Here is a 26,666-nt window from a genome sequence, read left to right as displayed (position 1 = left end):
AAAAAGGAAAGACATGGAGAGGAAGAGAAGAGAAAAAAGAAAAGAGAGAGAGGAGAGGTAAGGAAAGAAAGAGGAGAAGGGAGAGAGAGAGGAAGAAAGAGGGGGAGGAGAGAGGAGGAGGGAGAGGGAGGAGAGAGAGAGAGGAGAAAAAAAGGGAAAAAGAGAAGGAGGAGAGCAAGGAAAAGGAGGGAGGAAGATAGGGAGAGGAGAGAGAGAAGGAAGAAAGAAAAGAAGAAGATGAAGAAGAAGAAGAAGAAGAAGAAGAGAGAAGGGACGAAGAGAGAGAGGAGAGGAAGGAATGGGAAAGAGGGGAGAGAGAGAGAGAGAGAGAGAGAGAGAGAGAGAGAGAGAAAGACGAAGAGAGATGGGAGGGGGGGGAGAGGAGAGAGAGAGAAAGAAGGGGAATAGAGAGGGAGAGAGAGGAGAGGGAGAAAGAGGAGAGAGAGAGAGGAAGAGAGACGGGAAGGGAGAGGGAGAGTGAGAGAGGGAAAGGAGAGAGAGAAGAGAGAGAGAGATAGGAAGAGAGACGGAGAGAGAGAGAGAGAGAGAGGAGAGAGGAGAGAGAGGATGGAGAGAGAGAGAGAGGAGAGAGGGGAAAGAGAGAGAGAAGGAGAGAGGGGGGAAAAAGAGGAGAGAGAGAGAGGAAGAGAGACGGGAAGGGAAAGGGAGAGAGAGAGAGATAGAGAGAGAGAGAGATGGGAGAGAGAGAGAGGAGGGAGAGGAGAGAGAGAGGAGAGGAAAAAAGAGGAGAGAGAGAGAGAGAGAGAGGAGAGAGAGGAGGGAGACAAAGAGGAGAGAGATAGAGAGGAGGGAGAGAAGAGAGAGAGGAGAGGAAAAAAGAGGAGAGAGAGAGGATGGAGAGAGAGAGAGGAGAGAGAGGAGGGAGACAAAGAGGAGAGAGACAGAGAGGAGGGGGAAAGAGAGAGAGAAGGGAGAGGGGGGAGAAAGAGGAGAGAGAAAGGAAAGAGGGGGAGATAGTGGAGAGATAGAGGAAGGGGAGAGAGAAAGTAAAAGGAGAGAGAGAGGGTAGGAGAGAGAGGAGAGAGAGAGAGAGGAGAAGGGAGAGAGAATGGGAAAATGGGGGAGAGAGAGAAGGGAGAGAGAGAGAGAGAGAGAGAGAGAGAGGAAGGGGGAGAGAGATAGGGAGGGTAGGAGAGAGAGAGGGGATGGGAGAGAAAAGGGGAGAGAGGAAGGATAGAGAGAGAAAGGGAAGAGAGGGAGAGAGTGTGGGAAAGGAGGGAGAGAGAGAGAGAGAGAGAGAGGAAGGGGGAGAAAGAGGGGGAGAGAGAGAGAGGGAAGGGGAGAGAAAGAGGAGGGAGAGAGAGAGAGAATGGGAAAAGGAGAGAGAGAGAGAGAGGAGGGTAGGAGAGAGAGAGGGAAGGGAGAGAAAAGGGGAGAGAGAGAGAGAGAGAAAGAGAGAGGAAAGGAAGAGAGGGAGAGAGAGGGTGTGAAAACTAGTTTTAGGCATAAACCAGTTTAAACTGGTTTTTTTAATTAAAACCAGTTTTATTTTTATGAACTGGTTTAAACTGGTGCACTGTATTATAAACTGGTTTAAAACCAGTTTCTTATATGACAAAGCAGTTTGGTTCAGTTTCTAAACCATTTAAAATGGTTTAGTGCAGTTTCAGTTCAGTTTATGGAAAAACTGAACCATGCACACCCCTAATTGAGAGATAGAAACTGAAATAAGTTTTAAGATTGTATTTGGTGTAAATTGGGAGACAAAAACAGAAATAAGAATAAATTTCTAATTTAATTTGTATAAAGGATAAAGTTAGAATTAACTAATTGAAATATGGATATTTTAGGTATAAAATGTCATTAAAATTTCGGTTTTCATTTCCAAAAATTTCAGTTCCATGTGTCTCCACTTTTTGGAGGTACTGAAATACTAAAATTTTGGAGAAAGAGACTGAAATTTTAGTACCAATCATTGGACTAACAAACATGATAATGAATTCCAGTCTCTCAGTCTTCATCCCAGTACTTCACAACAAATGTTACCTCAGGTAGCGTTTGGTAGAGAGATAGAGACGGAAAGACTGAGATTGAGAGACAGAGACTAAGAGACAGAGATTGAAATAAATCTCAGTATTTTGTTTGGTGCAAAGTGGGAGACAGAAATTGAAACAAGAATGAAATTCTAATTTAATTTGTATAACGAGTAAAATTGGAATTAATTAATTGAAATAAAAGTATTTTAGGTATAAAATGTTATTAAAGTTTCAGTATCCATCTCTAAAAATTTTAGTCTCTTATGTTCTCACTTTTTGGAGGTACTGAAATACTTAAATTTTGGAGATAGAGACAGAAATTTTAGTACCAGTCTCTGAACCAACAAATATGATATTAAGTCTCAGTCTTCCCGTCTCTTTCTCAGTACCTCAAAACAAACGCTACCTCAGAGACATAGATACAATAACACATGTATATTATTTATTTAATGAGACACAAAATTATTATAGATATGATGATACACACATAGATACAAAATACATGTTTTTAGTGTCTCATCTTTAATCTGCGACACACATTTGAGACACAGACACAGTTTATTATTTTCACTTTTGTCCTTATTATCTTTTTTTTATTTTCATTTATACCCTTTTTCTTTTAACCCTAATCCACTTCTTTTTCTTTTCTTTTCTATCTTCTTTTTCACTGCCTCCTTTCCTCCATGCTTCCCACCCTAACTGCCGCCTTACCTTCTCTGTCCCTCTCCACTACCTCCATTCTTTTATCCTTTTTTGCTCCTTTTCCTTCTTCACTGCCTCTCCTCATTTTTCTTATCTCCACTACTTCAACTCTTCTCCCCCTCTTAGCTCCCTCGTCTTCGAGCCTCCCTCCACTTAGATTCGTCGACGCTTATGCTTTGCATCTGTCTTTGTCAAATTTACCGTCGCTGCTTCTGTCGTGCTTCCCTCTCCCTCTTCCTCTCTCAATTTGTTCATAGATCTACCTTCGTCTCTCTGCCTCTTGCAGTTTCACCTCCGTTTTTTTTCTACAATTCTTTCACCTCTCTTTCTCGTTGTCAGATTCATATAGTTTTTTGTTTTATTTTTTTTAATTCATATATTATTTATTTATTTTTTATTTAGATATTGATTGAAAATTGTGTTTATATATTAAATTAGATTGGATCTGAATTTTTAATTTATTCTCTGTTTGCTATTATTAATAGTTGTAATTTGTATTGAAATGATAGTAGAGAGGTGGTTATAGGCATGGACCTACGCTTGGTAATGGGGGCACTTGCCTCCACTCTCATTTTATTTTTTAAACAAAAAAAAAGTATACATATATAATATGTCCTCATTTTTAATTTTAAATGACTCCATTACAAATAAACTAAGCCCAATTATTAAAAATTCCAAACCCATTTTATCTTTCTATTATGTTGACTATTAGTTAACCTAATTAAATTTAGTTTTCTTCCATTCTCAAATTTCAGTCGTCATTCATTTATTCTCTTAAACCCTCTTCTTAGTTTCATATTTCAACATTCTTTTTTTATTCCTTGTCTAGTGGTCATCTTCTCTTCATCAAAAGGTAAATTTTAATTTTTTTTTTATTTTATATAGCTCTCTATGACTCTATGTATCTTTCAATTTCATTGTTACTTTTTTTTATATTTTCAATTACAAATTTTAATTTAAACAATTATAGTTTAGGTATTAATCTATTTTTTTATTCTCTTCATGAATTTATATATTTTATTTTATTCTCAATTTAGTGATCCTTATTATTTATTTATTTATCTTTCGTTCTATTCTATTGTATGTAATTATGTTGCATATAAATTTTTAAAGTGAATAGATCAATTTACTAATTTAGAATATATTTTTTATTTTTAGAAATAGTAATGGAAAATATTTCAAAAGAAAGTTACCTCTAGAATCTGAAGTCACTCTATTAGATTTGAAGCGAAGAAAGTTAGATGTTAATGTAATTTTTGTTTTTTTTTTTTTTTTGTATTCAAATAATTAATGTGAATTTTTATGTTTTTAAATTTAAATTAGGGTAAAATATAATTTTTGTTCCTAAAGTTTGACAAAAATTTTAAAAATACCTCTAAGTTTTATTTTGTTTTAATTTTGTCCCAAAAGTTTTCGATTTGTATCAAATATACACTCGGCGATTAATTTTTTAAAAATTTAAGATCAATTTAACAATAATGCATGAAAATTATGCTTAATTTGATTTTGTTGAGGGTTGTTCTTATGAAATTGTTGTTGAATTTGTCTTAAATTTTTTGAAAAATTAGCCGTTAGGGATATATTTATTGCAAATCGAAAACTTCTAGGACAAAATTGAAACAAAATAAAATTTAGAGATATTTTTAAAATTTTTGTCAAAGTTAAAGAACAAAATGTATACTTTATCCTTTAAATTAATATATCTTTTGATAGTAATATATATTATTTTTGTCTCCAACATAAATTTTCTGAGTCCATCACTAGGTGGATATGGAGGTTTTATTGGTGGTAATTTGAACTGAAATAATGATAAAAATGTGGTGTTGATAGTTTGTGGCAGAGATAACATAGTCATTTTGTTAGAATGGTAAATTGTAAGTAGTGTTATATCCTTGAGTACCAAACAAATTCTCAAATTTCATATCTCATTGTGTCTATGTCATTTTGTATCTTTATGTCTGTGTCTTATTTGTCTCTACCCACTAACCAAACGAAACGTGTGGGCTAATTTTATTCGATATTCATATTTTGTTGTTGTGCCTTGTTATGGAGATTGGGTGTGCCATACCTTGATGTGGTGGCTGCTTTTTGAAATTTATGTAGAAAAAATCGAACTGTCCGATTTTTTTGTTGGTAAAAGTTGGTATACAAATCGGACGGTCCAATTTGTGCGAAAAAGAAATTTTGAAATTACATGAAACTAATTGGACCATTCGATTTCAATATTATTTAAATTTTTTTATTTCGAGCTAAAGTAAATTGGGCCATTCGATTTGTGTTAAAAAAATTATTTTAATGCCTAAATAGAAACCAGACCAATCGATTTGTTTGACTATATATATATATAATTCGTACCTGAGTTTGCCAGATCTCTCTTCTTCTTCTTCTTCCCTCAGCCCCCTCCAGAACTCTCCTCCTCTCGTATTTTTCTTTGTGCTTTAAAAATTACAGTGAAGTTCATATTGGGGTGAGAAAAAAAATAGATGATAGAGTTGTATTAAAAGTATATTATTATGGTTAGATTTTGTTACAAAAATTTGAAAGAGTAAAATTTGTATATGAGAATCCGTTAGATATTGTTATTCCATTCACAATCTCATTTGAAGAAATAAAATTTGTGATTTGTGGGAAGAAAGATTTTGAAATGTCAAGAAGAGTATCATGTATTTTATACAGGTATCCTATACCGATATTTGGTGGATTCGTTCAATTTCAAACTAAATACGTAACTGATAAAGCAGGCAAACAAGAGATGTTTTCAATGTATATTGAAAGTCGCTCTCAAATGTCGTTTATTGAGTTGTATATTGAGTTCGAATAATCTGAAGCCGACTGAAATATTGAACGGAAATATTACAATAGTGATAGTGAGGAAGAGTTTGAAAGCAATTACGAAGTCGTTGGTCCAGATTGAGATGAAAATCAAGCTGACAGCACTATGGAGGCAGATGTAGCAGAAGTAGCAAATGCACTAGCAAATCAACATCTGTGTGAGAAGCCATCTTTCATGCGTGCTTTGGGTTTGGAGGTCATGCATGCACCGAAATTTTCTAAATACATGAATGCTGGTACGTAATTTGGATATTTGTACAAGAGATTAGAATTTTGTTATAATTCATATTGTTGATCGACTAATTAGGTAGGTGACATGTGAAAATATAATTAATTAGCATTTTTTTATGTTTTTATTTGGTTAAATTTAAGATAATAACCCTTTTTATTTATTTATTTATTTGGTTAAATTTAATTAGCATTTATTTATGTATTTGTGTTTTTATTTATTTGGTTAATAAACTTTTGTACTTAATTTTAGCACATCACTATCCCTAAGTAAAAAAAAATAAATATCCCTAATTTGAAATTTTAATTAGTTTAGGTTTGTGAGAGTGTGCATCATCTTAGTGTAGGAAAATTTGGAAAACATTGGTAGAAGAAAAAATGGATATTTTGTATTTTCATTGAAAATATCAGAAATTGGGTACATATACATGCATTGAATGTTGAACCATATACATTAATCTTTTTGTATATATTATGTTATTGAAAAAAAAAAGAAGAAGAAAAAGAGAAAGAAAAAAAATAAAAAAGGGGGACAAATGTTACCTCAAAAAAAAAATTGAGAAATAAATACATATGTGATATGAATTGAAAAGAATGCATGAGTATTTGAAAAAGGGAATAATGGGTAGTTAGTTTTGTATTAGAATTGAATAGATTGTTATAGGTTACCTAGAAGTTTAAGTTAATAAAAAATTCAATTTCAAGTCCACTTGATCAAATACAATCTTACCTTGACCTTAATTCCATTACAACTTTTGAAAAATCCTTATGATACTTGTATGCATGAATTGAATAATTGTTGATTGTTAGATGAAAAATAAGTTTTAAAAAGTAAGATTAGAAGAGAATTGAGTGAATCAACCCTAAATACTTGAGTGATTAGAGAGCATACACATCTATTGAGGGGTTAGTGACAAACCCCAATTTGACGGTTTGTTTTGCATTGAATTTAGAGTATTTTGATAACCTTTTGTCACATTTAGCCTAGGAATTAGCATGATTTTTGTTATCTCTCCCATATTTGTGCTAAGTGTAAAAACATGCTTTTTAAGCCTTATTTTGATGAATTCTAGTTCTTCTTTGATTCCATAAGATGCCTTGATGTGTTTGCTAGTAATTCCAGGATTGAAATAGGCTAGGCATGGATCAAAGGAAGCAAGGAAGGAAGCATACAAGTGGAGAGAAGCATAAAAAGTCAAAGAAGCAAAGTCAGCCATGCACGCGCACGCGCACAAGGCGCTCGCGCGCACATCGCAGAATTAGCCAGGGACGCGCACGCGTACCATGCGCGCACGCGCCGATGATGGCACATGACCTCATTAAATGCAACACATGCCTGGCGATTTGAGAGATTTTCTGAACCCATTTTTTGGCGCCAAATTGCTAAGGGAAAGGAATAAAAGGATGAAGGATTAAGGGGAAGGGGGGATGATCACTTTTGGACTTATCTTCATCACTTCAAAAAACCACTAATCACTTTTAGTTTAGAGTTTTAGAGAGAGAAGCTCTCACTTCTCTCTAGAATTAGAATTAGGATTAGGTTTAGTTCTTAGATCTAGGTTTTAATCTTTGCTTTCTTCTACTTCTACATCTCAATTCCTTGTAGTTACATTGATTCTTCTTCCATTCTTTTGTTGCAATTTCCTTTATGTTGTTCTTGTATTTTGTTATAGATCTAGTATTGTTCCTTCTACATTCTTCCAATTCAATAAAGGTAATTCATAATAAATGTGTCTTCTTTGCTTTTCTATTGTTGATCTCTTGTTTTTGTAATTGTAGATTCCTTTAATTCTTGCATTTAATAATGTTTACTCCTCTTGCACTTTATGTGTTTGTTGAAATGTCTCTTTTAGTTTTAGTGTAGATTTTATTCCTCTTGGCCTAGGTAGAGTAATTAGTGACACTTGAGTTATCTAATTCCTTTGTTGATTGATAATTGGAGAGATTGCTAATTGGTTTGGAGTGCACTAAAGCTAGTCCTTCCTTGGAAGTTGGCTAGGACTTGTGGCTCAAGTCAATTCATCCACTTGACTTTCCTTTAATTAGTAAGGGTTAACTAAGTGGTAGCAATGAATAATTCTCATCACAATTGAGAAGGATAACTAGGATAGGACTTCTAGTTCTCACACCTTTCCAAGAGCCTTTTATAGTTTTTAGTTTATTTTCATTGCCAATTACTTTTCATGCTTCTTATCCAAAACCCCAAAATAACTCATAACCAATAACAAGACACTTTATTGTAATTCCTAGGGAGAACGACCCGAGGTCCAATACTTCGGTTTATAAATTTTAGGGGTTTGTACTAGTGACAAACAACTTTTTGTATGAAAGGATTAGCGATTGGTTTAGAAACTATACTTGCAACGAGAATTCAATTGTGAAATTCTATACCATCAAAAATCCAATCGTCAGTTAGATTGCTCAATTCTATGTTTCCACCTTTTATTATCTATTATCTTGCAAGTTATTATATCTTTTACAACTAAATGGATTTATGGAAATTGCATTGATTGCTATATTATTTTAGCCCTCTTTGTTTATATGTTTTCTTGAAAATTGATTTGTTTTGACCAATATATATATATATATATATATATATATATATATATATATATATATATATATATATATATATATATAGTTTACTTTTAATAAATATTGAATATCTCTTGATCTTGTCTTTCTTGATATTTAGCATGAGGACATGTTACTGTTTAAATGTGGGAAGGTTGATAAATTCATATTTTATGATAAATTTTTGGTTGAAAAGAGTGAAATTCATCAATTTATCTTGTATTTATTCATAGAAAATGCATAGTTTTGTTAATTTCTTCTAATTGTGTTTAATTGTGAAAAACATACTTTTTATACTTGAAAATTGTCAAATTTAATTCATTTCTATTCCATCTGATATCTTGATATGTTTGTTTGAGTGATTTGAGGTTTAGAAGGCAAGAATAACTTGAAAAAAATGGAGAAAAAGCATGCAAAAGTGGAGAAATTATGAAGAAGTAAAGTTTTGAAAATCCGCCCCAGTTGTGGTACGTATGGCAAATGCGTACGCACGAGTTGCAGCACGTGATTTACTTAAGTAAATACGTGGCTTGCGATTTCAAACCCATTTTGTACCCAATCTAACTCATTTTTTAAGCATTTGAAGACAAGATTCAAGGGGAATCAACCAAGTAGTGTAAAAAGTAGAACAATGTAGTATCATATTTTAGGACAATTCTAGAGAGAGAAGCTTCAACTTCTCTCTAGAATTTAGAGTTTCTTAGCTTAATTTTCTTCTAATTTTAGTTTTTAATCTTGTTTTAGTTTAGTTTTAATTACATTTTATTGTTTTACTACCTTAGTATAATAGATTATTCTTATTAGTTTCTTATTCCAGCTAATTTTAGTTTATGAACAATGGTTAATTTCAATTTTTTTAATACAATTTGATATTTTTATGTTTGATGATGTTTTTTTTAGTTGTCATTATTGCTTTTTTGTTTTGGTAGTTATAGATTTTATAATTCATGAAATTTACTATGCTTTTTCTTTTATGCATTGCAAGTATTTATTAAAAAACTTTTCTTAGTTTTAGAGTAGAATTTTGTATTTTTTGTTTGGAATTGAGGACTTAGGTGGCCTTGAATCATTAATGTCCAATATTGATTGGTAATTTATGGTTGTTAGTTGGTTTTGTTTTCAATGACGCTAGTCTTTTACTAAGTCTAATTAATAAATTGGCTAAGACTTGTGGATTAAGATCAATTATGCTTATTTGACTTTCACCCGATGTTTGATGATGACGAAGTGGGATTAACTCTTCTTAATTACCATGTTTGTGGTTAATGACTTGGATAGAAAACATTAACTCTCAATCATTGCCAAGATGCTTTTTTAGCACTTTTTCTTGTTTGCTCTTTAATTTCTTGTCATTTAATTTTGGGATAAGTACGATTTTGGTCCCTCACGTTGAGGGTCAGAATCGAAATCGTCCCTCGTGTATATTTTGATTTAAAATCATCCTTAACATGTTTTTTTGTATTAAAATCGTCCTTTTAAAAAAAATTTAATTTTATTCCTAAAACACCCCTACTTTAATAATAAAAAAAATTAAAAAATTTATTAAAAAAAAAGAAAAGAACACGTTTTGGGGGGAGGGGGAGAGGAAACGCGTTTTTGGGGGTGGGGGCCGAAAGGAAATGCGAAGGGGGAGGGGAGGGAGAGGGGGAAGGGGAAGGGGGAGGAGGGGGAGGGGACGGCGACGGCGAAGCTTGGAACTGCCGTCGCCGTCGTCAGAAGAAAGAAGAAAGGAGAGAGGTTGTGACGCGGAGCAGAGAAGAGGGGAAAGAGAGAGGGAGCGCCGGTGGAAGGGAGGACCGTTCATGCATGCTTCTGCCGCCGTGGAGTGCGTCGCCGTGAAGAGGAGCACGACGCGAGGAGGGCGGCGCGCGAAGGAGAGAGAGAGGGATCCGAGGCTGAGCTGGTCCGCGCATGCTCCGTCGCAGGTCCGTGGGTGATGGGTGGCCGAGGAGAGAGAGGGATCCGAGGGTGGAGTGCGTCGCCGGTGGTCGGACGCTCCGTTGCCGCCGCTGGGATGGGTGGCCAAGCGCCGGTGGTTTTGCATCTGCTTTTTCTGTTTCTTCTTCTGCTGCATCTGCTTCTTCTGCTTCTTCTTCTGTTGCATCTGCTTTTGCAACTTTGGCTTCTGCATTAACATCTTCTTCTTCTGCATCTGCTTCTATTTGAGTTTCTATTTCTGATTCTATGACTGCCTTTGCTTCTGCATTTGTGACTGTTTTTGCTTCTGATTTTGATTTGTTATTTTTTGATTTGGTTGTTGAATTTGTTGAATTTGGGGAATTTGTGTTAATTTGTTGAATTTCTGATTTTTAAATTTTTGGATTTGTTGAATTTGTGTTGATTTTATTGATGTTGTTTTTCTTGGTGGTGGAGGTAAATGTGCTAGTGGTGGTGGTGGGAGTAAAGGTGCTGGTGGTGATGGAGGTAAAGGTGCTAATGGTAGTGGAGGGCATTTTTGTCCAAAAAAATTTAAAAGGACGATTTTATTACAAAAAAAACACATTAAGGATGATTTTAAATAAAAATATACACGAGGGACGATTTCGATTCTGACCCTGAACGTGAGGGACCAAAATCGTACTTATCCCTTTAATTTCTTATCAATTGCTTTTAACCCATTTTCCCTCATAACTAATAATGCGCACACCTCACTGCAATTCTTTTGAGAGACGATGTCATTTAATTTCTTATTAATTGCTTTTAACCCTTTTTTCTCATAACTAATAATACGCACACCTCACTCCAATTCTTTTGAGAAACGACCTCAAATTTAAAACTCCCAGTTTTTATTGAATTGAATTTGTGACAAACAAATTAAACTGTGATACGGGTCATTTATTAGTTTGGAACTATACTTGCGGCGAGATTCTTTTTAAATTTTAGACCGACGTTTAGCCCACGTAACTAATTTAAGCATCATCATCTATAAACATATAGTATCTTAAATCATATTAGATACAACTATCATACATGATCAGAACAACACCTAAATACATAATTTATTTTTAAGTTATTATCATGAATTCTAATATAATATCAAAACCATGGTATTCTTATTTAATCTTAATTTGTTGTCTTAAGTGCTCTATTGATAACAAGTTTAGTTCATATTTTTATTGCTCCTATTTATTTGCTTTCTAATGTTTTTATTGTGACACCTCACTACTACCATATTTTTTATTTATCTCGATTCTTTTTTTATCCTATTTTATGTTTTGGTCCTTGTTTTAAACTTAAGTTTACCATTTTTTTAACACTTGATTTGTTATTGGCAGTACCAATTTTTTTATATTTTAACAGTTCTATTTGCACTCTAAATTCTAATATTTTCATCTGCACTCTAAATTCTGACAATTTCATCTATACTTCAAAATTTTCAAAATTTTCAGTAATTTTGTTTGCATCTCAAGTTCTTCCAGTTGTATTTGTTCTTTGAATTCACACTTTTTATTTTATTATCTTTTAATAAGTTGCAAACTTAAGTTACCATTTGAGTTTTAAAAAAATATTAGAAATATTAGATTATTTATTCATTAATTAAATTGATATTAATCGATACATTATTACTAAAAATTTATTATTTAATTATTGTTTAATTTGTTTATCACTAATAAATTATTAATACCTTAAATCATATTAGACATAACTATCATAGATTATCGCAACAACACCTAAAAATATAGTTTATTCTTGAGCAATACATTGAATTATTTGTACAAAAAAAAAATCGTTTCTTTTAATTAAACCAATTAAATAGACAAATAGTACATACCTGCAACTTCTAATGAAAGCGTCTATGAGTGAGTTTTATCTCCTTATTAGTAAATTAATATAAATTTGCATGTCAATAAAATATGATATCTTATAATTTAAGCATTTAAACTCAACCAACCCCCATCTCTCTATTTTCCCCAAAAAAGAAAAAACAAACAGACACAGACACAGACACACACCCCCCCTCACTCGTTATCAAGAGGTGAAGTCTTCACACCACTTGAGCTGATGATCCTTCTGTGGTTATGGTCAAAACTCAAAAAAATATCATAAGTGATGCATTATTTGGAGAACCAATATAGTAGGCCAAAGAAAAATGTCCACAGGGAAAATGGTTCGAACACTAATGTACGTACCGATATAAATGATACACCTCTGTCTGATGATTAGTCTTGATCCTAAATGGGACTGATCAATGCATGACGAAGGGAGCAGAACAAAACCAATGCTTTTTGATCTGTACAAAAGAAAGATGTCATGACCCTTTCATTCACATTTGGTGGCAAGTATGATGCACCAACACTAACATATTCACATTTGGTATACAAATTTTAAATTCTTATAAGATACGGAGATACGATATATATATATATATAAAATATAAAGTATTTTTTAGATAAATTATAACAATATTTTTATATTTTATTAATATTAAAATATAAATTACTTTTTATATTATTTTTAATATTTTTTATTTATATAAAATATTTAAAATATTTTTTATTTTAATAAATAATAATATATACTATTTCTAAATTTATTTAAAAAATATATATTAAGAATAAGATTGAAAATATTGACCTGCGATGGTGTTTAAGTGTATTTAAATGTGTTCGAAATTTCTTTTTATTTTTTATTAAGACACAGATAGACATAGAAGACACGCGTATCCGGCAAGTGTCGATGAGTATCGTATTTAAAATATGTCTGATTCATAGGCTGACGCCAATAATTTTACCAAAGATATCTTTAATTACCTTCGCCATAAAAGTTTTACGGTGAAAATTCAAGTATAGTCAACTTTATGTGGAGTTAATAAGTAAAAGCCGTTAAATAATTTGAATAATTTGACTATATTTTCATGTAAGATTCTCAATTATCAACTTCACATAAATTGACTGCACCTGAGTTCTAAGCAAGTTCTATACCGTGGTATATAATTCACTCGCAGCAATTAATTAACCTTGGGCCATGCATGTTTTTAATTGATAGCTAGGAGGTGCTTATTGGAATAATCTTTTCCTTAATTGAATTTTGAATTTTAAAAAGGTAACATAGAGGCTGAGAAGACAAACCTAACATGATTTTTTAGACTTTTCAATGGAAGAAAATGACACACTTAAAAATCGCTGTATCTAATTTATCTTACTTAATATTAAAGCTAACTCACAAGAGAATATGGTATATAAGTAATTATGTCCGTAATTACTGAGTATTAGATACCAAAAGTAAAGTAAAGAATTCATTCTTTGGGACTCTTTAAAATCCCATCTCACTTCTCCCATTAGCCCTCATGATAGAGAGAATGTAAAAAAAGTTGCAATATAAAAGCATGACTTTGATTAAGCAATAAGCATGTATGTAACTGAGATCTCTTTAATTTATTCCTACATTATTCTTTTAATTTTCTTTTGTTCTCTCCATCATCAATTGTACGGTTAAGAAACTCTATTAAATCTCTCTCTTGAGTCTTGGCATGATTGATTGTGATCAAGAGAAAACCGCTGCGGGTAACTTGTTTTCCAATAAGAAGGGCCTTACTTTCAGTAACATGAGGAGGACAAGTGAATGGTATATGCTTCTGAATTCTTATTTTATTAAAACCATATAACTAATGCAACTCGTTACCTACTACTATTTTCTAAATGCTAATGCTACATTATTACTACTAGTATTTGAACTCGTACTTGAATTAACTACTTAATTATTACAGGATTTTTTCCCATGAGCTTCCTAGTGATATCACTGTTCAAGTTGGAGAAGATTGCTTTTTGTTACACAAGGTATTCTTTTGAATTTTCTTTTTACCTTCAAAAAGAATACACCGATTATACTCGTTCTCTTTTTCGATCAACTTTGCGAGTTTGGGTACGAGCAGTCCTAGGTTACTAAATTCTTGGACACATTTTCTGTCAAATTTGCAGTTTCCGTTAGTCACCAAGTGTGGATACATAAGGAAACTTGTGTCACAATCAAGTGAGGTTGATGCTTCCTTCATTGAAATCAATGATGTCCCTGGTGGAGCAGACGCATTTGAACTCGCGGCGAAGTTCTGCTACGGCATAAATTTCGAAATAAGTATCGAAAACATTGCTATACTTCACTGTGTGGCAGAGTATCTTGAAATGACAGAGGATATCTCAATTGGAAACTTGGCGTCAAGGACTGAATCTTACTTGAATGAAGTAGCATTGGAGACCATTCCAGGGGCTGTATCGGTCCTGAGTGTGTCGGAAACTCTGTTTCCAGCTGCGGAGAAGGCGAAATTGGTGAGCCAGTGTGTGGATGCTATTGCATACATAGCCTGCAAGGAAAGCCAGTTTTGTTCGTCGGCTAAAAGTGATGGCGGTAGCAATGATTGGGTCATGTCTTCCTCCTTGGATTCGCGCCTGCGGCCGGTGGTTGAATGGTGGGCTGAAGATCTAACGGTTCTAAGAATTGATATTTTCCGGAGAGTCATACTTGCAATGCTGGCAAGAGGGTTCAAGCAGCATGCTATTGGTCCTATTCTAATGTTGTATGCACAAAAATCTCTAAGAGGCTTGGTAAGACCCCTTGCTAATTTCAATTCGTGTAGACTATACAGACATTCAAATCTGTTTGTGTGTTGTATTTTTCTCCTGATAATTGGTAAACTTTAAAAACTAAATATGATCTAAAGATATAGTCCAAAAAAAAATAATAATTATCTTTATCGATAGTGTAAATATACTCTTAGTTAACATTATATTAATGATTTATCTAATACTCTCTTCCTCCAATAATATGGTTTTTTTTTTGCTTAAATAAATTTGTACATCATATAATCACATCAATAGTAAGATTTGGGGAAAGAAACATTTACAAGGTATACTTATACAGCATTTTTATGTTTTTTGTTGTTGTTGAATTCAGTTGCATACTAAGATAAAGATTATTTGCCCTACTCATAGATTGCTTTTTTCCTCGTTAGCTAAAAGAAAAAGTATTGGTGAATAGGTGATTAACAATTTTTTAGTCAATATATAGCTAATAATTTCACTTTCATTCTCGCTCCTCCCCAAAAAATCAGAGAACATATTTATTAGTTGTTTTTCTTGTTTTTTCTTATAGTAGTTAAATATTGGCCTTAAAACTGTTGCTCGTGTAATAAATAATATGACTCAAGATCTTGAGCATGTATAACATACTAGTTACCAATTCACAATTCGGAAATATATGATGCACAGTGTGTGTTCCATTGAATATGATATAACATTCATTTTGTTTTTCTCTTTTATTTGGAGCAGGAGATATTTGGAAAGGGATGGAAAAAAATTGATGAACCAACGGATGAGCAGGAGAAAAGGATTGTTGTAGAGACAATAGTGAATCTCTTACCAAATGAGAAGAACGCCATGTCAGTTAGCTTTCTCGCTATGCTACTTCGAGCATCCATATATCTTGGAACAACCGTTTCTTGCAGGCTTGATCTGGAGAGGAGGATGGCCGTGCAGTTAGACCAGGCCGTTTTAGATGATCTTCTTATTCCTTCTTATTCATATTCTTCCGACACGTTGTTCGACGTGGATACGGTGCAGCGGATCATGGTGAATTATCTGGAGTCTGATTGTTCAATTTACAACGGAGATGATGAATACTTTTTGCCTTCCCGGCCATACCTCGGCCACGTTGGGAAGTTGATGGAAGGCTACCTTGCTGAAGTAGCCTCAGACAAGAACTTGTTAGTGTCCAAGTTCATCAGTCTTGCTGAATTGATTCCTGATCAAGAAAGAACAGCTGAAGATGGAATGTATAGAGCCATTGACATCTATCTTAAGGTGCTCTATTATACTAACATTTGTTCTATGTTTTAATTAAGTTGAAGAATCACATACAATTATTTTTTCTATAATAATTTTGTCAAACATATCAAATCATTTTAAAGGCTGAAACTCAAATTTGACCTTGAAAGATAACCTATTTAAGAATTTGTGATGCATCTATCAGGCTCATCCTACTCTAAGTGAAATGGAGAGAAAGAAAATTTGCAGTTTGATGGACTGCCAGAAACTATCACGAGATGCATGCGCTCACGCCGCGCAAAACAATCGGCTTCCTGTGCAAACGGTGGTTCAAGTTCTCTACCACGAACAGCAACGCCTTCGCGAAACCAGCGAAGAATGGGATCGTTCTGATTCCATTATTATTCCAACAACAACATCCAATGAAGCATCCAACTTGAGAAGGGAAAATGAAGAGCTTCGAGTCGAGGTTGCAAAATTGAAGATGAAACTAAAAGAGATTCAGAAATTTGCACTTGTATCAGCAAGTGGTAGTAGTTCTGCAACAAATTCTAGTGCTTCGCCTTGTTTCTCTGAGAAGCCTCCCCTTCAACGAAAGTCGTTCATGAGTTCAGTGTCAAAGAAACTTGGTCGCCTTTCGCCGTTATTTCAACGTGCAGATTATAATTATGCTGCCACAATCCCTTCCGAAACGAAAGTAGATAAGAACAGACGCCATTCCATATCTTGAAGTTATTGATTGCTATTGGACCAAGTTCTTCCTTGGTTTATTTTCCAAGTCTTGAATGCTGGGTGTATACTCTTGTTTTGCTTCCTATGTTTGTGCATATGTAGACTATTCACTATACATTGCGATCAAGTGTGGAAGGTGAAGTTTGTTACTGGTTAAGAATAATTTAAGGGAGAAGTATATAACGTAGAAGATTCTTTTAGATATTAGATATAGCTCAAATAGCATATTCTTTCCATTCTTACCTATAAATTTTGGGTTTCGAGTTCTAACTTTGTAAAAAAAAAAACTACCATCTTAAAGATATAGCCTAAGTAACTCCTAGGATGGGAACACAGGGAGCGGAACAGGAATTTTCCGCAGAAAAACATAATCCTATGCAATTTTCATCTGGTAATTTATTTCAATGAAGAATATATTAATTCTATATAATAAAGATAAAATAAATTTAATATTTTTAATTATATCATTAATAAAAATAATAATCTTTAAATACTCAAGTCTTAAATAAAATATACAAATTTTGACCCTTCCTTATTCTTCACTCATTATTTATGTTTTGGTATACGTTGATGATATTCTTGTCATCAGTAATACTCAGTGTCACAGTGTGAAATCTAATCTCTAACATCGAAATCGAATAACATTTTCTCATTAAAATATCTAGGTATTTTTAATTATTTTCTTGTTATTGAAGCAACAAAATTAATTCAGGTGCTTATCATTTATATCAAACTAAGTATATGTTAAGGATCTTCTTTTAAGGACTGGCATGCAAAATGAAAACTCAGTTCCAACCCAATGGCATCATTTAAAAACGGCTCTCTCAATTTGGTGCTGAATCATACACTAATCCAACACATTATAGGTGTGTTGTAAGTGCTTTATAGTATTGCATCGTCACTAGACCTGAAATTTCTTTCGCTGTAAATAAATGCAACCAATTCATGCATAACCTTTTGATCACTCATTAGAAATCAGTCAAGTGTATCCTTAGATACCATGCTAGCACTCCAGATCAAGGGATTCTCTTTCACCTTTCTTCTGACTTGAGAATTTTCGCATTTGTAGATACTGATTGGGGATCAGGTATGGATGGCAGGTGCTCTACCTCAAGATACTGTGTTTATTTTCGAGGCAATTTGGTTGTTTGGTCTAATCGCAAGCAACACTAGATCAGTCGCTCCAGTGCAGAAGCTGTGTTTCATAGCATTACTGATGCCTCTATAGAAATAATTTAGTTGGAAACACTTTTATCTGAGCTTCAAATTCATGTATCTAGTGTGCCAATCATCTAGATAATGCAAGTGTAGCTAAAATTTTAGCTAATCCCATCATGCATGGCCGAACAAAGCACTTTGAACTTAATTTGCATTTTCTCCGGGACAGCATAAATTGAATATTGTTCATGTTCTAGGAACATATCAGATTGCAGACATTTACACAAAGCCTTTATTTTTTGCTGTCTTTGATAGATTCAAGTGTAAACTCAAGGTCATTCACAAACCTCCCTTTAGTTTGAGGGATAACAAGAGAGATGCAACTAACAAAGCATCTCTAACCAAATTAGTTAGAATAGGTCAAGGATAGTTAGGCTTTCTAAAATTAGTTACACTCGCTGCTATATATAGCAATGCCTCATTTGTGTATCAGATAACATTCACATGATAATTCTCTGTATTACTTGCATTCGAATCAATTAGATTTGAATTCAATTCTCCTCTTTTTTATTTTTTAGAAAAGTATAGGTAAACAATGAAAATACTAAACAATGTGAACAATAGATATATCGGATTGTTATCCTAATATTAAGATTTAGGTGGGTAATTTGGGAGTACGGTGTGTTTTTACTTTATTGGGTCAATTTTAGAGCCTGTTGTTTACAAAAACCATTATCTATAGGTAGACAATGAAAATATTAAACAATGTGAACAATTGATATATTGGATGTTCAATTCACTAGTGTGCGGATGGTTCTCCCAATAAATAAACAAACAAAAACATATTTATTCACCAGTGAAGGGTGCTCATACATTTCAAAATACAACTATAAAATGATAGAAATTAACCACGTTAAGTAGTGCACACATTTGACAATAAATATTTTAACAAAAACATCTTTATTTATTCACCAATGAAGGCAACCCACATATTTCAAAATAGAATGATAAAGTGATAGAAATCAATCATGACTTGGTGACTGATATTTTGTGTGCACGTAGTATTTTTAGAAAGCAATAAAGTCAATTCTATTGACGTTAAGGTAGCTAAATTACTCTGTTGTTTCTTCCTCCGTTTGCTTAAGTGATTCTGCATCCAGATTCCACTTCTTCGCACCAGCTATGTTCATGGGTGCGCATATATTAGAATAACTACTTCAAGAAAATCTTTTGGCATTTCAACATACAAAATAATAAGTCGTTTATCCATCCTACTTTCTATCAATTATAAATTATTCCAAATACCAATACTGAAGTGAAGGAGAAAGAGATGTCTTGAGTATCATATGCATCAACATTAAGAAAGCCTTATGTTGCAATAATTTGTACAAAATCGTATACTCAAGCAGTTGGAGTTTTCACGCACTTTATGGGAAATTTTGATATTGATGATAATGATTTGATGGAAGTGCTTCATGCAACATTAGCCATGTTAGGAATCTATATTTCTAAGGATCCAGCCATATTCCAATCCTACAACTACCAGCCATATTCCAATCCTACAACTACCAGTATTCTGCATTATCCAGAATGAATTCTATCAATTTTTTTAACAATTGAAAACGTAAAGTATGATCTCTAACTCTTCAAATGCTTTTTCTAACTCTTCAAATGCTTTTTCTCTTATATTTTTTCTTGATTCTACCTATAAAATTAATAATAAAAAATTATACTTTATTCCTTTAATTGTTTAAAAAAATTGAAAGACACATGTTTCCCTGTGTCATCTTCTCTCCTTAGGAACCATCGATATACTGCAATAATATCCTCTTCTAACTCAACAAGTGATGCGTAATATCTTATTAAAAAAAATAAGCAAAACTTAAAGTGTTATCACTACATTTTACGCTCTACAATATGCAATTAAGTGTTATCACTACATTGCACTAAAATATTGATTCACCATACCTAGTACGAGCGATTCTTCCTACGTTTTTACAGATAAAGATTTAGTATCAACAAGCACCAACGCGATAGATATATTCCATATATGAGCTTCTAGATATTCAACGCCATAGATATACATCATGAAGCCAAACATTTTGGAAAATAAGTATCCATAGATTTTCCCATTAAAAGTCAGGTTTTTTTCTTTTTAATGGAGGCCTTTGCACCATCGTGATGAGCTCTCTGAGCTCCTTAACATGACTATGCATGCCCTTAAATGAATAAGCTTTAATCATGGTTCTATATGTAATAATATCGGGTTTACAACCTCTTTTTTCCATCATCTCAAGCACACTCCGCATCTCAGCGAAACACTCCAACCTACCATAAGCATCCACCAAGCAATTGAAGAAAATGGTGTCAAGTAAAACATCTGAGTTCTCGACAAAACGGAGGACGCCGTCGATCTTTTCTAGTTTACCTGCTCGCGCATAAGCCTGCACAAGTGAGCACAGTGTGACACAACTTGGTTTTATCCTCTCTGACCGCATTATCCTAAACAAATACTCCATCTGTTTGAGATCCCCGGCCTTTCCAAAAGCATCGATCGCAATGTTGAAGGTCACAATTGTCCAAGAGTAATGGTACTTTTGCATGTATTCCATCACAGCACTCATCTTCTTGTAGTCCTCAGCCTTGCCGTAGGAATCCAAGAGAATGTTAAAAGTCTGAACATTTGGTTGGATTCCAGCTCCTTGAAACTTATCATAACACCTCTCCATTGTTTCTATTTGCCCTATGTTGCCGAAGGTACGAAGCGTTGAATTCATAGTCCATACATCTGGTTGGCAATCTCGGTCTGCAAGCATTTCCATGAGTGTTGATTCCATTTCTGAAAACCTTTAAAAAACAAGAAAATTTACATTGAGGAGGTTTAAATGTACTAATTGATCGCACAGCATCAGGTTCATAAAATTAAATGTACAAATGAACAATAAATTCCCTCATCTATGTTTTAGTTTGAAGTGAAGAATGTAGTAATGACCAGTGTATACTCAAATACAGAAAAACAACACTGTGAAAGAGCTCATAAAGGAAAGGTTAAGGCCGCCATGCATTTTTTAGCTACCTTAACCAACTTTTGAAAAGAAGGAACTCTACCATAAGAATTATCATAATCAAATTTAATTGCTCTACCTATTGTATGCTTGCATCTAGAAAATGATGGAAAAGCAGGTAGTTCATAAAATCACTTTTGGAATTCTATCAGCAGCAGCCAAAGTGAGCCTGGGCACTTTTAAAATTTTCAAATTCTATAACAAGAAAACACCCAAGTATTATACCTTTTTGCCTTCCCATAAGCATCGATTAGGGTATTGTAAGTAACTGTGTTAGGTTTGATGCTGTGAATGGCCATGTCAGATAAGAGACAGTGAACTTTGTCAAACGCAAAAACCTGCAAGCAAGATTTTATCAGGATTGAATAAGTCTGGACATCTGGCCGACAATTAGGTGTACTCTTCATTTCTTCAAGGAGAGAGAAAGCTTTGTCCAAGAGACCACTCCTGCTATAGGCAGATAACAAAGCAGTGTATGACTCACAGTCCAAAACACAACCCTCATCAATCATAGATTGAAAGAGTTCACGAGCTTTCTCGGGTTTCTTGCATTTTCCAAGCATGACTATTAATTTGATGTATATACCAGAGTTAGGTCTGTACCAGAGTTGTTCACGCAGCAGTTCAAAAATCTGAAACCATGAAAGAATGTTTTGATATGATTATCAAGTATTTAAATAAAGACAATGGTTCTTATGGGCGGTTTGTACCCTCTTCACTTTGCTATTGACTTATGGGGGCTCCTCGGTTAATAAGGCTAAATACCTTGAAGCTCTTTAGTTCGAGAAGAAGGGGGGGGGGGGGGGGAGCCTATTTAGTTGTGGATTCGAGTCCCACAAGAGCGAAGGATGATGACTGATTCAGTTGCCCTCTCTACTCAATTGACTGAATATAGTTGTGTAAAGCAGCATAAGCGCTAAGTGAGTGTGTATGAGTAAGTGTGAGGAAGTGAGAGAGAAGCATCAATGAAGAAATCATGTGTCAACTACACAACAAAACCTTGACTATAAAGTTGGGTAAGTTAATATGCTAAATTTCTTGGTATGCGTATGACTAGTTAATTACAATATACTATTAGTATTACAAAGAACTCAAATTAGACGTTATATACTGTTCTACAAAGCTGGAGGCCTAGAGCATATACATTATCTGCACCAAGCTTGCTACAAAGAGAATGTACCAGAGGATCTGTAAAGGATCAATATAGCAAGAGCATCAACTGAGGGTGCATTGGGTTTTGATTATTCAAAAAGCACTTTTACAATTTGATGTTTTTTTTGGGTGTCTTAATTGATTTTAATATGAAGCTGCTACTCTGTTTAGCTTTCACAGAAAAAGCTAAAATTGATTATCTTGAATTTTGTTATTTTAAAATTTTATACAAATATATGAAAACTGGTTCGTTAGTAAAAAAGAAAAAATAAATAAATAAACCTGATTTTTTTTGTCCACAAAAAAAAAGAAGCAGAACCAAACTCATTCCAATTGATCATTTAATTTGCAAAGCTAAGAACCATGTCTCACTTGAGAAATAAATAGATAGTTGGAAGACAAAGGCTTTCTTAGTTGTTTGAGTGATTAATACTAAGCAAGTATCATATGCCATCCGAAAAATGTATGTAACTAAGTACGACTTTTTCCCATATACGAGTACTAATTTCAAATGGTGATGTTTGCTAGTTGATTACAAGAGTTCACAAAGGAGGTAATGATATCTCCATAGTCATTGAACAGATGAATTGGTAGCCAATCTATATATTTTAGGTTCTCCCCTAAAAAACTGAAATAAAGACCACAACTCGATACAAACAAAGTTCACACATAGTAAGTAAGAACCATAGCTAGAAATTCTCCGACTGGACCCGATCTAGCAAGTAGCAACATTTACTAATTTTTTTTCATCTTCAATAAGATCACACTATCCAGGAATTGGTCTCCTATTTCTAGGGGATCGGGCCCAATCTACATCTATAAAGGCAACAAGGATCCTGATGAACTCTTTTCATAAATCAGCCCCTTTCTAAGAGTATTTTTAATGAGGTTATTTTGGAGGTGTCTTTTTTATTAAGAGATGTCAATTTGTATGACGAAAAGCTCTATGTTGGGTTCTAATAAAATGGATTTTAAAATTTCAAGTACTTTTATAAGGTACTTTCTATACCCCAAAAGCGTGGATTTCAACTTCCACCTTGAATGAAAGAATACTAAAATTTCTGCACTTCTTTACCATGTTTGTCAGAAACTGCTAGTTGCAAGCCATTGTTTGTCAGAAACTGCCATCCCCTGATTGACTCCGATGGCTACCGCCTGTCCGCACCAACTACCGCAGTCAACATCAGCTGCCATCAGACAGCAAAGTGATGGTAACGCCACTTTATTAACCAAACAGAAAATTCTGAAAATGTTCTTAATATATTACTTTACCTAAACAAATATATTTCAAAATGAAAGAAATTAAATTGAAGCATCTCGATTTCCTTGTGAAATGAGGAGTATAGAAACATTTGCCATCCTAAAGGCTAAAGCCAAATCTTTTATATTGGATAGACGTGCTCAATAAAATTAATACCAATAACACGTTTCAGCCTTGAAAGCCATATAAGGCTATCTCCCCTAATGTGTGTATTATATGTGGGGCAAATTCAAAGTCAAATTCACATATGCTTTTATGGAACAATTGTTTGGTGAATGCTAGGTGTGTCCTGCAATCGTAGCCAGTTTCTATTGACTAGGTTTCCTGGGTTTGGTAGTAGAAAAGAGTCAAATTTGTCGCACTGTGCAGCTTTCGCCACTACTCGACTAATTGGTTGGAGCATAATCACGCACCTGACAAATTTTCTAACAAGCATGTTGTATGGGATAGGATTAGACACCTAGCATCTATTTGATGTAAAGTCTTTGATATCATTCTCTATCAAACAGAACCCTAACAGACACCCATATAGAACAACCCAATACCACATTTCTCCACAAGGTGGCAAAACCGACCTAATGGAACTCCACAATCATTCAATTCTACATAGCACAAATACAGGTACAAGAATTGAATACGATACATTATATGTTAATGCAACAAATTTTATAATCAAATTAGTCACAAATTTAAGTCCGAGACACACATGGTATGCATATGTGAGTGAAAATGAAGTACTCGTGCATTATATATATTCAATTCAAATAAACCATGAGAGTAGACTCCTCCATTTAAATACAATTGAATACTACCCCCCTTAACAACTCTCCATTTTCACCTCACAAGTCACAAGACTCAACTCACTATAATTGATAAAGATGCTCATTTATCCACAAGGCAAAGAAAACAACATATCAACAACATTAAACTAAACTACTAAAATAATATAATAATAATAATTTAAAAATTTAAAGTGGAAAGAAGGAAACCACACCTTGAGAGCAGATTCCCAACGTAGAGCAGTGACCCTTTCATGGAGGGCTTCAAGAACGGTTCTTGGGAGAAGCTTCTTGGGGTTGGTGGGACCCTTCCTCCTCCTACTGTCAATTATTGCCTTGGTGGCCTCTCTGCGAAGAATAACCGACACAGCTTTCTGCGATGCTATCTTCCTATTCATGATCTCCTTCCTTTCCCTTGCTTCCTGAGCCTTCTGCCTCTCCACTTCCTTTGCAATCCTTCGCGTCCGTTCGTCCATCCCCTCCGTTGCTGCCTTTATGCTACTGCTCAGTGCTTTCCTAGAGGAAGAAGATGAATAATTGGATTTTGGGTCTGGTTTGTTCTGGGTTAGGGCTAGTGCTGGTTTCGAAACGAGCTGACAGCTAATGGTGGGTGGAGGGAAAGGAGAAAAGATGCCAGTGACCGAAGCCATTAACATTGCCGCTGAAGTATTTTGGGATATATCAATCAACAATGCTCTAGGTTATCAACAGCATAGTTGTCAGAGCCGAACCGGTGATCGAATCAGTCAGACTACCAAGTCACTAGGGTCACTGGTTCAACCGATGGGTTACTAGTTGAATTAGCTGACCGGGTCCTACTTAAATAAAAATATAAATAGTCAAAAACTTAAAATTAAATTTTGAAATATATATCTTTACTAACACTTTAACAACAATTAAATCTCAATTTCTAAAATAACTAATACGAAAATAGGCATAAAGTGTGTGGAACTGTGGATCATTGATTCTGGATCTTGTGGATTCCATCTAGCTCATTGCAAATGAAGTACAAAAATTTGCCTAAATCAAACATGAAGATATTTGTTTTAGACCCAAAATTTATGAAACAAAAACACCACAGCTAGAAGCCGTAGCAGCAACTATATGCTCTACCATTTTGCACAACAGAAACAAATAGAAAATTTGTCACATGTCAGATTCAGGTCTATACTGATATAGCAATTGTATCATTGCTACACAACCAATTTATTTGCCATTCCAATTCATTTCTTCAAACAGCTTGTGCCCACTCTTGAATAGACACCCCCCAAAACAGAGTGAGGGCGTATTCTGATTTGAGCAGGCAATTGCAAAACAAAATCCAAAAAAGTTTATTAACCTACAATAATGTTTAGGTCAAGGAATTACTAAGCATCAAAGTTATAAAGCTATGAGGCATCATAGTTTTTTATTGTCGATGGCGGTGCGGCGAGTCAAAAATCCGCCATGCGTTGCTGGAAATGGTGGATTACCTAAAAATACATGTATATGAACAAAATATAAACATGCACAAAAATTGCAAACGTAATATAAAATCTAATCAATTTAAGCAATTTTCTACTCATAAGGCATCCAATTAATCAGCAAAAGCAGTAGTAAATTCAACAAATAGACATCATATCAACTATCAAGTCATAACACACCATAAAACATAAGACATAGAACTTAAAAACTAAAAACTCAAAAGAAACACCAAAGCCATTGTCACATCATGTTTTTAAACCAACAAATGACGAGGTTTATAATTATAACACTGAACCTATGTAAAAGAGGCTGGGAATACTGGAACAGAAACTAAGTTACGAACCAGAGAGAGAACCCGTGGCTTGCAGCTGCGGTGAGCAACGACGTCGAAGAGCGACGGCTTACAGTGGCGAGCAGCGGCTTCGGCAGAAGGCAGAGATAACGCAACAGAGAACGGCTGAGAGGGAAGACGGAGAAGGAGGAACTGGAGTCGGACAGGGTGCCTGGCGCGCCGCCAGTGGTTCTTCCGGCAGCAGTGCAGAGAAGAGACGGAGAGAAAGAAGAGGGGTTTTCTGCAAGTCAGTGAGCTATCATGTCCTTCTGCAGTTTTTTCAATCGGGAATTTCTTTGGGAAGAGTGATGTTTTTTTGAAGTGTGAACAGTGTCATCCTTAGACCCTCCTTGTTAAGTAAGGAGTACTGTATTGTTATTAAATCCGGATCGATCGGCCGGTTCGACCGGAAACTCGGTTATCCGATCATTTAGCCGGATCGAACCACTCGTCGAACCGTTAAATAATCAACCTGATAAAAATCGGTTGATCTGGCCGGATTTTATAAAAATTGGTGATCCGGACCGGTTCATATAACTCGGACTGAATTATTTTTTTTTTCTTTTTAGAAAATGGTGTCGTTCTTTGTTCTCTACCTCGCTTACCCCCTTTGCGTGGTGCCCTAACCCAGAAT

At 34.4% G+C, this 26,666-nt stretch overlaps 2 protein-coding genes across 6 annotated transcripts; one reads left to right on the top strand and one right to left on the bottom strand.

Moving 5' to 3' along the window:
* Positions 1 to 13,293: 13,293 nt before the first annotated feature.
* On the top strand, positions 13,294 to 17,022 carry LOC112720651 (BTB/POZ domain-containing protein SR1IP1). Its single transcript, XM_025771677.3, has 5 exons — positions 13,294 to 13,898; positions 14,041 to 14,110; positions 14,252 to 14,872; positions 15,596 to 16,126; positions 16,296 to 17,022. Exons 1-5 carry the CDS (start codon positions 13,804 to 13,806, stop codon positions 16,818 to 16,820), a joined length of 1,842 nt encoding a protein of 613 aa, XP_025627462.1. The 5' UTR covers positions 13,294 to 13,803; the 3' UTR covers positions 16,821 to 17,022.
* Positions 17,023 to 20,080: 3,058 nt separating this feature from the next.
* LOC112720650 (pentatricopeptide repeat-containing protein At5g48730, chloroplastic) lies at positions 20,081 to 26,387 on the bottom strand. Of its 5 annotated transcripts, none has more exons than XM_025771675.3 (4): positions 26,045 to 26,387; positions 24,453 to 25,052; positions 21,271 to 21,677; positions 20,081 to 20,827 (listed from the first exon to the last, which is right to left on the bottom strand). In XM_025771675.3, the coding sequence occupies exons 2-4, from the start codon at positions 24,891 to 24,893 to the stop codon at positions 20,113 to 20,115; spliced, it is 1,563 nt and encodes a 520-aa protein (XP_025627460.1). In that variant the 5' UTR covers positions 24,894 to 25,052; positions 26,045 to 26,387; the 3' UTR covers positions 20,081 to 20,112. The 5 variants fall into 5 exon arrangements, with proteins under 5 accessions (XP_025627460.1, XP_025627461.1, XP_072062808.1 ...); XM_025771676.3 differs by having other exon boundaries at positions 21,271 to 21,383; XM_072206707.1 differs by having other exon boundaries at positions 24,453 to 25,709; positions 26,045 to 26,384.
* Positions 26,388 to 26,666: the final 279 nt, after the last annotated feature.

This window comes from Arachis hypogaea, chromosome 11 (genome assembly GCF_003086295.3).
Source record: "Arachis hypogaea cultivar Tifrunner chromosome 11, arahy.Tifrunner.gnm2.J5K5, whole genome shotgun sequence".
Taxonomy (NCBI): domain Eukaryota; kingdom Viridiplantae; phylum Streptophyta; class Magnoliopsida; order Fabales; family Fabaceae; genus Arachis; species Arachis hypogaea.
This window is presented reverse-complemented; position numbering and strand designations above follow the sequence as displayed.

Coding starts and splice junctions, on each gene's coding strand:
- LOC112720651 (XM_025771677.3), top strand. CDS start 13,804: ATGATTGATTGTGATCAAGAGAAAACCGCTGCGGGTAACTTGTTTTCC. Junction 13,899..14,040: donor ATGAGGAGGACAAGTGAATG/GTATATGCTTCT, acceptor TAATTATTACAG/GATTTTTTCCCATGAGCTTC. Junction 16,127..16,295: donor CCATTGACATCTATCTTAAG/GTGCTCTATTAT, acceptor TGCATCTATCAG/GCTCATCCTACTCTAAGTGA.
- LOC112720650 (XM_025771675.3), bottom strand. CDS start 24,893: ATGTTAATGGCTTCGGTCACTGGCATCTTTTCTCCTTTCCCTCCACCC. Junction 21,678..24,452: donor GTTGGGAATCTGCTCTCAAG/GTGTGGTTTCCT, acceptor TCATGGTTTCAG/ATTTTTGAACTGCTGCGTGA. Junction 20,828..21,270: donor GCTTATGGGAAGGCAAAAAG/GTATAATACTTG, acceptor TGTTTTTTAAAG/GTTTTCAGAAATGGAATCAA.